An 11,446-nucleotide genomic window follows, 5' to 3' on the forward strand; every position below is an offset into this window, starting at 1 on the left:
AATAATATAAATCAAACACATACACACTCATATATGTGTGTGTACATAATGGTATGTGTTTTTACATTTACTACTTCACACAGATCATTTTAATGTTGAAGTCCATCTTCCATGGACTTTGAAAATTGGGCTCCAGTTGCATTCTGTGATCTTTTGAATGTCTGTGCATTTCATCAAAGGTGCTCAGCAAAGCAACGCTTTTGAAAAAGTAGCCTTAAGTCATAATAGGAGGGGCTGAGCACAGATCAAATAGGGCAAATAGGGCTATTGTTTGAGTATTACAATGAACAGTTTTGAAAATGTGGTCTTACTGAGGTAGAGAAGCAAGTAACAATCTACCTTTATATGCATAACATTTGCATGCTTAGAGTGAAAAAGATATTGTACTGCATCAGTAGCTGCACTCTGAACAAGATTAACATATGAATAATAATGGTATTTCATTTTCCCCTGACCTTATACTATGCCTGAAGTTTTGCTCTATTTTTGGTGGACAGTGTGTTACATGTAGGATAGAGACAGGCATTGAAAGTGAGTCACTACACCCATTAAACTCTGGTGCATCTCCACAGAAAATGCTTGTAAGCTCCTGAAGAGGTCTATGTTTCTCTTGAATAAAGTCTGCAGGGTGCTTAAAATGCTTTTCAGAATTACATGTTTGACACATAAGGCAAAAATGCTCTCTGCAGAGAAATCTGAAAACCCTATATAAAGCTATCACAAAAATCAAACAACTTCCATTCCCCCCCCCCCCCCCCTTAATTCTTTTATATTTAGATTTTGTACCGGCAAAACAGACAAAGCAAAACTCATGTATTGGAAACGAATAACACCTCAGCTGAGCTTCTGGTACCCTTTGAAGAGGACTATATCATAGAAATAAGAACAGTCAGTGATGGTGGAGATGGCAGCAGTAGTGAGGAAATTAGGATACCAAAAATATCAAGTAAGTTCCCCCCTCACCCCCCAACATTGAAAATAATATTGCAAGAAGCATGTGCTCCTCTGAAAGGAACTATCGCTAAATAAACCTTAGACACAGTAGATGAGCACTAGTTTCTTCTTTTAATGCTAGGTAAATGTAGAGCAATCACTGCACACTTAAATTTTTAATGGACCAAAGGGAAAGCAATTTACACAACAACTATTGATGGCCTAATTTTCCAGGCTCATCTTCCTCAACCCTGGCCTACAGAGACTAATTCTGAGGAAGGAATAAAATACCCTACCCAACACAGGGTTGTGGTTAATATGTATATATAATGTAGTCCTAAATTTGCTGATTATTGACTTGAGGTTGCATTGGTTATGCCCTCCTCCTAGATTACCCTTTAAATGAGGGTCCGACTACCTCATGACACAGCCTTTGACACTGTTTCTCACCACATTCTCTCGAAAAAACTAGGTGACTGTGGCATTGATGCCTACACCATCAAATGGGTGGCCAATTGGCTAGATGGGTATATCAAGAGAGTGGTGGTGGATGGGTCGTTTTCGACCTGGAGGGATGTGAGCAGTGGGGTCCCCCAGGGCTTGGTCCTGGGGTCTGTACTGTTCAACATCCACATCCAGATCGCTGATCAAGATGTAGAAATCATGCTGTCCAAATTCACTGACAACACTAAGATGTGGGGTGAGGTAGGCACACTGGAGGGCAGGTACAGAATCCAGCTAGATCTAGACAGGTTACAGAGGTGGGCGGATAAGAATATGGTGGCATTCAAATGCAAACAAGTGCAGGGTGCTGCATCTAGGGAGAAGGAACCAGCAACACACCTAAAGGTTGGGGAACACCCTTCTTTTCAACACGGTGGTAGAAAGGGATCTTGGAGTCATTGTTGACTCCAAGATGAACAGGAGCTAACGATGCAAGGAAGCGGTCAGTAGGGCTAGCCGCTCCTTGTCGTGCATCTGCAGATGCATCACAAGCAGGTCCAGGGAGGTGATCCTTCCCCTCTATGCAGCATTGGTCAGGCCACAGTTGGAGTACTGTGTCCAGTTCTGGGCACCGCACTTCAAGAGGGATGTGGCTAGCACTAAGAGGATCCAGAAGAGGGCCACTCGCATGGTCAAGCGGCATTGAGTCAGACCCTATGAAGAGAGGTTTAAGGGCCTGAACCTATTCAGCCTCCACAGGAGGAAGTTGAGAGGGGATCTGGAAGCTGTTTACCAGCTCACTAGAGGGGACCAACAGAAATTGGGTAAGACTGTTCCCCTGGGCACCACCCGGGGTTACTAGGAATAAACGGCCACAAATTATTAGAAAGAAGGTTCAGGCTGGACATCAGGAGACATTAATTCATGTTTAGGGCTGCCAGGCTCTGGAATGGGCTCCCAAGGGAGGTGGTTCTCTCCTTCTTAGGGGGTCTTCAAGAGGAGGCTGGATAGATATTTGGCTGGGGTGTTATGAACCCAACACTCATTCCTGCCCGGGGTCAGACCTGATGATCTGTTGAGGTCCCTTCTGACCCTAAGCACTATGATACCTAACCTTCCTCATTTTCTGGGTAAAAAATTTTCAAATAAGTGTTTTTCAGTGTCAAATGCCAATGAATTGTTACAGAAATGTTGTGGAAGAGTGTACATGTTTTGATAAAGCTTTCTCAGGGTCCAATCTAGTAGCTAGGAAACACATGTGGGATTCTATAGGCACATATTCATATCTTCTCAGTCGGGAAAAGCAGAAACTTGAACAGTTAGTAGAATGAGGCTTTTGGGTTGGGACTTTTTCTTATACAGAACAGTCCCCATAACTGAGTAGTTAGGCTATTCATCTAGGATGTGGGAGTTTCAAGTTCAAGTCTCTGCTCCAATAATTTCTTCCTCATTCATCCAAAGTAGAATGCCTTCAATAACAGAAATTGAGACCTACTTACTTTAGGACAACAAATAACCTCTGAAAGGTGGAAGACTCCTGTTCATGTCCCCGCTGATTTTGATCATATATTTGAATCAGGGTTTCTTTAGTGACCTAGTCCTAATGATATAATTTATACCAATTTGGTATGAATTGTGTTTTGAGAATTAGTAGGATTTTTATTTTTTTTATGTAAAAAAGATCTGAAAGGAAGTGTTCTTTCCCTATGAATTCCCTTGACCAAGGTTTTTCTATTTTTACAGGTTTAAACTCCAAAGCTTCCCAAAGGGAAAACCATATAAAAATAACAACTGGGATAATGATACTGAGTTTCATTCCTACCATCTCAGTTCTTTGATGACTAAAGCCATTTTCAAATCATGGACTTTTGAAATAAATTACGTGTAGATTTTATCTTGATATTTCAGCCACAGACAACATTCCTTAAAAAGTGATACCTACCAGGGCACGGGGAAGGGAAATAAACTGTACATTTTCTTAACAATGTAAATGTCAATATTCTATTAATGAAAAGAAAATCAAGCTTTGAAATTTGAGAATCAATGTATATAAATTAATTAAATGGAGTGGTGCCAAAATGTAGCTGTGTGATTGTAATAAGAATGATCTCTTATATAATGCACATAGTGATCCATGGTAGAAATCCCAGCTGATTGTATGGCAGACATGAAAGACCTGGGCTAGATAACCATGATGATAATGAAAAGAGAAAATGTTTGCAGTTGTTTGTGATGTGGATATGATTTATCCCATGTACCTTACTCTAATCTGTCAAAAAAAGAAGAGAAAAAAACCTCACAATTTCCAATTGAAAAAGATATATTTATTTACATTTTTGCACACATTTGTATCAGGATATCACAGTTTAGGATGTTACAAATCATGTAGTAACATATAATAAATCCTTTAACCTTTACTAAATTATTTTCAAGGGGGGAGACAACCAGATACTTATGATAAAAGGAATTACGATCCAGTGTAAAGCTATTTGACTTCAGCAGTCTCTGGATCAGATCCTTTACGGGACAATCCTTTTTTTTTTTCTTATAGTACAGTATACCCAATATGTATATTTTCAAGTGTGTTTTTTAGAAACTGTTTTGTGCAATGGAGTTATTATGATCAATATAGCTAGCATTTTGGAGGTGCTAAATATTTACATCAATATTATTATTAAATGGACATTTCATGGCTGGGCAGTTAAATGTTTGACTTTCCTATTTTTTTCTACTATCCATGTAATTATGTGTTTCTGTTTTTCTAAAGCAACTGCTTCAATTTTGTTTTTCTAAAAAAAAAATAATAATAAAAAAAAAAAATCAATAACTCCAAATCATTAAATTGTATGGTTACTTAATTACTTATGATCATGTTTTCATCTTACTGGGCACATCTACATGTGTTCCTATGGTGCCTTTGTTACTGCGCCATCATTTAGTACTTTTTTTTTGGAAGTACTAACAGCCTGTACTGTGCTGTGCGCGCCGCGCATGGTTATTTTTAGCTGCTACATCACTGTAGCAACAGGCTATAATGAGGAAGCATATTACTACAGTGACATAACTGCAGCGTCACGGTTTGTGACCACTGACACTGCGTTGTCATAGTGCGTTGCTATGGTAATGTAGTATCACATGTAGACATGCCCACTGATTCGGAATATACTTTGGTTGTATGATATCCTTTGATATCAATGAAATTCACAAGGAAACAGAGATGCCACTTAAGAGATGCAAAATTGATGTGTGAACTTATTGGAAACTCAATGTTCAGTTCTACTAAATGTTTGATTCCACTAATATTCGGTAAAGTAAAAGAAAGCCGTTGCAAACATGAATGGTGAATCTAAGGAGAGCTTATTTCATTGAGCACTAAAGGATTCAAAAGCCTGTGGAAATCCTGAAAAAAATCTGAAATATTTTCACTGAAGAAGGATTTGACCTGGTGCACCTTACATTAGTAGTGTAAAGTATCCGTAAGGAGTTTTAAATAAGAGTACTCAAATCTCGTGGTGGAAGACAATGAAGCAAGTGCTTTGAAAATGATAAGGTTTTGTAAAGTTGCTCTTGGTACAATTAGTAATTGTACTAGCATAGATATTCTCTCTCTGATATATGGGTTCTTTACCAGCCTTCACTAGCAAAACTTTCAGCTTTTCCTTTATGTTTGAGTTTTCCCTTTCTTTTGCTTCCTGGAACTTGTTGAAACTCTTTGTCATTAAAATGCTAGTTTATTTACAAAACCACTGCTAGGAATCAGCTAGTGTTTGTTTTGTCACTGTTTGAAATAATAGATCCATCTTTGATTTGAAGCATGAAGGAGAATGAAAAGAACACTGATTTTAATCATCATAGAATATAAATCTGAAGCATCTAATTAAGTCTTTCATCCCATTCAGCTAATAGAGAAAGAAATTCAGCGAACGAGCAAAGAGTGTGTAACATATTCAACACCGATGGATTTGTTCTAAAATGTCAGGTACCACTGGCATGACAGATTTATGAATGTCAGCGTAAAAATACTTGTTCACTCACACTATTGTTCAGGGGCAGACTGTCCCTCAGCATTTCACGCTTGCTTGTATTGCCTCTCTACAACTGAAGTGTGTACAAAATGCACACTTATCCACTTCCCTTTTCACGGTAAAAAATGGGATCTGTAGAGTATGTTTATCAACGATCTCTTCCTGAACTATATTTCTATATTCTGGACGTCCATAAGGATGATTATTGTTGATTTATATTCCCCTTCATATAAAGCTCAAAAGGAAATAAATCTACAGATATGCTAAGGAGTTGAGGGTTAAAACATATTACTTCCTGCTTAAACATTTTCTTTGAACCATGCACATTTTAAAACTTCAAAACAACATAAGGTAAAGTATTGCTAATTCATGGACATGAAAGGCCTGATGGCTTGATCAGGATCCAAACCTATGCTGCCCAGAAGAGGCGTGAGCTGATATGGACCAGAAGCTGTCCATCATGAAATGGTTACCCTTTGGTATATGCCTCTCAAGTGTTAATTAAAACGCAACAGTACTATGCCAAGATTGAAAAAGAAATGCTGACATTAGTCCCTGGTTGTGAGCAGTTTTATGAATATGGTTATGAGCACAAATCATTCAAGGAAGAAAGAAACCACAAATGGCTGGGAATACATTGAAAACTATATTAGCATTGTGCAAGTGCCGCCTAGGCTTCAGTAAATGATTGTGAAATTGCAAAAGCACAGATTGAGTATGAAACACATGGCCAGTGAGGAGCTTTCAATAGTGGATGTGCTTATAAACAATGAAAAGGAAAGCTCCAGCAAGAGAAGATGGCTGTAAATATGACAAAAGGCAAAAGAATCACATGAGATTCCTTACATCACTCTTGCCCAAGGCCTGTACCTCTGAATGAAACAGAAAAGATTATTTTTAATGTAACAGGTAATACACAGTGGACACATCTCTATGTACACTTTACATGAACATTAACCAATTTAATTTGTTAAAAACCATACTCTTTAGTTAATGTTCATTAAGACAACCTAATGAGCATTTTCCTAGTACCTCACAATAGAGGGTATGAAACACATGCAGGGAGCCTTCTCCAGAGTGCTGGAAATCCAGCACGTCGGAGCAGATTCGATTAATCGAGTGTGCTGGAACATGTCAATCGAAGCGCTCCGGCAGCCTGGCACATCACGTGTATCAATGGCACAGCACGCCTCTGTGCTGAGAAAACAGCGGCAGTGGACGTTGAGCTAAAACACATTTTATATGCTTCAGTTCAAAGCACACCACACATTTAGTATGCTTTAGTTCAAAGCTGTGCCGCAGATATACGTGCTTCTGACATGGCACCAGGCACTTTTAATTAGCACGGCTCACTAATTAAAAGCACCAAGTGCTGCATTGGAAGCACTTGTAAGAAGGCCTAGAGGTACTAGATTTAGTGGGCATTAACTAAAGCACATTAATGCACTTGTAGACACATCCACTCTCTTTCAGAATACAGCTATCGCACAATACTTTGGGGAGCAGTCTAATTGCTCATTACCGTGGATTATGAATCATATCTTGTTCACAGTAGGGTTCCATGTAATTTAACGAGAGGCATTCAAAATTCATGCATGTGGTTCCTTTCCAATACTTATCCAAGCATCAACACTTTACTACATAGAATTACTTACTCGTTGTAAATATTAAGGAACCTCATTAAAATATCCCATTAATTCAAAAGTGCCTTACTTTTAACATTGCTTAAAATATAGCCTCATGCCTCCAATTTTTTAGTAGAACCAACGTTTAGGCAGAAGGCCAATACCTCACTCGATTCTTAACTAATGAAAATTGACCCTAAATTAGTTAGAAGAAACAGTGTTACAGCCATGTCATACAACTGGGCCAGGAAATAAAGATTCCCAGCACTCACGTACTACATTTTTATTACACAGAAATAAAACAGTCCATGCAGGGTTAAATACTCAGAAGCCAGGATTTATGCTATAAAATACAATTATTATTTTAATATATTTTAGGCTTTTCTGGTGTATTAGCCTAAGTATACACCTAGATGGTGATAGAACACTTACCACAAGCTTGTCTTTTATTCAGATGTTCTAATTTGGTCTAAGTTTGCTTGTTATTTTCTCTTGGGATGCATGTCCCTTTTTGTCTTCCTTTGAGACTGGCCAATACATTGCTGGTCATTATGGTAAAATAGGAAACTACTGTTAAACAGCAGAAAGAATTAGATAAAGATCTGTGAGATAGGCAAAGAATTGGTGAAGAGAGAGACCACAATGGTCTGTGTTGAGAAGGGAAATAATAGCCTGAAAAAATATTATTAATAGGGTTCCAAAAAGACCATTCTTAGGATCCATCTTAGTTAATATTTCCATGATTGATTTGGCACAAGAAGAAAGACTCTCTTGTGAAATTTGCTGATTGAACCATGTTTGCCAATACAGCAGAGAACTGAATTACCCTGAAGACTGTGGAGCAACAGAAATGGAATAAAATTTAATAGGACAAAGTGAAAAGTCATGTCATAACCCCAATCTCCTAATGGGCTTCACCACCTGAACAGTTTTGCTCATCTACCTTTAAAAAAAAATTAAAAACCTGCCTCATTAAATCAAAGTCATATTTAACTTTGCAAGCACATGCTGAGCTGCTCCCACACTTCCCAGCTTCTCTGAGCACTCGATCAACACAAGCTTCTCAAACAGATATCGGCACGCATGCACTTTCCTGCAATTCTTCTGAACACTGTTTAGTGTTACTTAATATTTTATGACAGATGACATTTGGAAGCAGAGATATGCTAAACTATTTTCATCTAATTTGAATAGTCAGTGCAAGTGCTGTGTCTGTCAATTTATGGACACAGCAGGTAGGTTACAATTCAGGTGGCACATCTCCATGTTAATAGCAATTTCAGATTTCTGTAATCTGAATTTGTTAGTGTCTATCAGAAAAGAAGCAATGTAATCGTGAATGAGGGGTGAATAACCTTACAATGCTTTGTTAGATTTTGTCAAAAGAAAAAACCCCAAGCTTTTGAATAAAAGTATAGTTTGGCTCTGTGCCAGCTTGGTTTTGCAAGGCTCCCAAGTTTATTGATTCTGAAAAAATCACTTTTCTAATTTGCTCAATTCACAAATAAAGAAAACATTTCTCTTCCTACCAGTGCTGTAAGTGTAACATGAATCTGGAAGTCAAGATGGTTCCTTTCTGGCTTGTATGTCGTTGTCAGTCATGATTCTTGGACTGGGAACAGTTTTTACAGACCCAAACATCCCTTGACCCAGGTCTGGCAAGGACTAAGGTACCATTGGCTGTATCAGCAGTCACATTTTAACAGTGCACAATGTACTGGAGTTTAAAAAAAACTACCCAGTATGAGAGTACGGTAAAATCATAGAGATGAAAACAATGAAAACATCACCAGAGCACGTCTTTTAGAAAAACCATCCAATCTTCATTTAAAGATTCCAGGTGATGGAGAGAATATCATATGTCTAGACAAGCTGTTCCACTGGTTAATTGCTCACACTGTTAAAAATTTGCATCTTATTATGTTGATCATATCAGATGCTGAAGAGAATCCATTTCATTGTTTTATGGATGAATTATTTCTGCAGTGCTATCAAAAGGAAATCACAGTGAAAAGTTATTTTTACCACAGGTAAGCAGACATTACTTTTGAGCTGGTGAGACATTTCTCAGACAGACCAGCTTTCTGTTACACGATGCAGATTTGTCAAAATCAAAACCAGTCTGCAAGGACGGTTCACATTTGATGACTGTGCGATGGGACCCAGGCAGAGATCTGACAGTAAAAATTTGAAACATGTCAGACCACTAGGTTTCCACTGAAAAACAGCCTTGTTTCCTACCAGCTTATTTACCTGTTTCTTAGTGCCCATCTCACTGGCTACTAGGAAGCCTAGCCCTCTACCTCCTGGCTTTTTAATGGCCAACATCCTGGAAGTACCAGCTCTCGAGTTCCTTGGATCCCGCTCTGCCACCCTTAGCTTGCCAATAGGGATGAAAGAGAGGAAGATCCAGCTGAGCTGGCAGCTTCGGAGCTAATGTTCCCAGGGCATCCAGGAGGAATTGCCTATTGCATTTAATAATCTTGACTTTTTAAATGGATTTTGCAGGCTGTTTCATAGAGAACTTTTTGGTTCTCTTTCCCAGACAAACTTCGACATTTTGATCTTCTCCAAGCCAAGAATTCATGTTCCTCACACAATACTAATTAAAGTAGAATACTTACAAGGGGTGAATAAAATTCAAGTAGACAAAGTATTGTGCAGTCCTGGGTCTGATAACTTGCCCAGGGTCAAAGTTCCCCTTCTGCAGCATGAGATTGCCTAAGCTTTAATGGGTTGTCCCATCCCCCCCCATTTGGCAATGGTGATATATTTTTAATTAAATTGATTCTATAATTTCTGTAAGGCAAGACTCAATCCTTCTGCAAAGTTTAGACAAGACGGCATTGCTTTATCATTCAAGCAAAGGATTTTTTTTTTAACGTAACTGAATGGAAGGTCCAATAGATGCTTAATTACAGGGATGCATTAGAAGCATTATAATGCCATTCTTAGAAGCTGTCCTCTGGGATTTCTACAAAGATGCTGTCTCAAGTGTGATTAGGAAGAACTTTAACGCAGCTGTCAACAAGAGAACACTTTTATAAAAGGTGCATATGGCATTAAAAACCTTGATAATACACTAACGAAGCAAATACAAAATACCTAATTGTAGAATAGATGAACACTGAATCAGTCTTCCCTTGGTTTTCTTTTTAACCCTGTTATTGACGGTTCTTAGCATTTTCTTTCTCTCCCTTTTTGAAGGCACCTTTAGAAATTAAGCCTTTTTTTTTTTTTTTTTTTTTTTGTCTAGCCCTGCCTCTCAATTCTTATTCAAGTCCCATTAACGTTTGTTAACCTCATGTGAGCAGTAGGCCTGTGCGAGTAGGCAGCTATTCGATCCGGCTTTGGATCCAGCCACTTCAGATGCCAGCTATCTGATCCAGAGCTCTGGACTGGGTCTCTGCTTCGATCCAGCCAAAATGGCTCTGAAACTTCAGAGCCACCTCGGAAATCTGGCCATAGGGTATAATGGGGAATCAATGAAATATCTATCTTCGTTGCTGTTTGTCTTATTTGGATGAAACTTGCAGGGGTGGTAGCTTCTGCTGAAAGAATTAAGCTTGTCATGTTTCAAGAACTTTGGTGCAGGGGTTTTGGGGGAACTGTACCCCAAATACTTGAGAGCAAAAAACCTCACGTGTATGTGTTACACCACAGGGGGGTGAAAGCTGCAGGGGTGATGGCCCCTGGTGAGGCCACAAAGCCTGCCAAGTTTCAAGGAGATAGATGCAGGGGTTTGGGGGCAATTGCACCTCAAGCTGTGGACAAGAAAAACTTGTGACATGGGTGACACTGTGTGTGTTAAGGCACAGCAGGGTGAAAGCTGCAGGGGTAGTAGCCCCTGCTGTGGCCACAAAGCCTGCCAGCTGTTGAGGAGATCGGTGCAGGGGGGTTCTGGGGCCCCCCATCTCTAGCTGCTGACAGGCAAAACTCATGACATGGGTGCTTGCGCAACTGTATTTGTCTTGGGGGGTGGGGGGGAGATGCTACTGCAGGCCTGGCTGCTAAGCTGTGTTACCACTTACCAATCAATCATGATTCACTCCCGGACCAGCTCAATACACAGTAGTTATCTAATGTAACCAGTTAATTAGCAACAATTAACACCTACAAAAACACAAACTAAGGAGAGGAAATAATCAATACAGACAATCAACTGCCCCAAGACAGAGATAGTCAGTTGTGCCTTGGGGTCATCTATGTCACGAGTTTTGCCTAGGCAGCAGCTTGAGGTGCTGTTCCCCCCAAGCCCCTGCAATGATCTTAAAACTTGGCAGACTTTGTGGCCTCACCAGGGGCCACCACCCCTGCAGTTTTCACCCCCCTGTGGTGTAATACTTACACGTGACATGAGTTTTGCTTTCAAGAATTTGGGGTGCAGTTTCCCCTGAACCTCCGCACTGATCTTCTTGA

General features: G+C 39.4%; 1 protein-coding gene across 5 annotated transcripts in view; it reads left to right on the forward strand.

Annotated features, from left to right (window-relative positions):
• LOC102573404 (contactin-6) overlaps window positions 1-5,123 on the forward strand; it is a 223,649-nt gene extending 218,526 nt beyond the window's left edge. For all 5 annotated transcript variants that reach the window (XM_019499811.2, XM_019499814.2, XM_019499815.2 and 2 more), the window contains 2 exons: window positions 778-946; window positions 3,121-5,123. In XM_019499811.2, the coding sequence (XP_019355356.1) occupies window positions 778-946; window positions 3,121-3,215 (264 nt within the window). In that variant the 3' untranslated portion in view covers window positions 3,216-5,123. The remainder of the gene's footprint in view (window positions 1-777; window positions 947-3,120) is intronic.
• The last annotated feature ends 6,323 nt before the right edge of the window (window positions 5,124-11,446 follow it).

The sequence above is a fragment of the Alligator mississippiensis genome, chromosome 12, assembly GCF_030867095.1.
Source record: "Alligator mississippiensis isolate rAllMis1 chromosome 12, rAllMis1, whole genome shotgun sequence".
In the NCBI taxonomy this organism is placed as follows: Eukaryota; Metazoa; Chordata; order Crocodylia; family Alligatoridae; genus Alligator; species Alligator mississippiensis.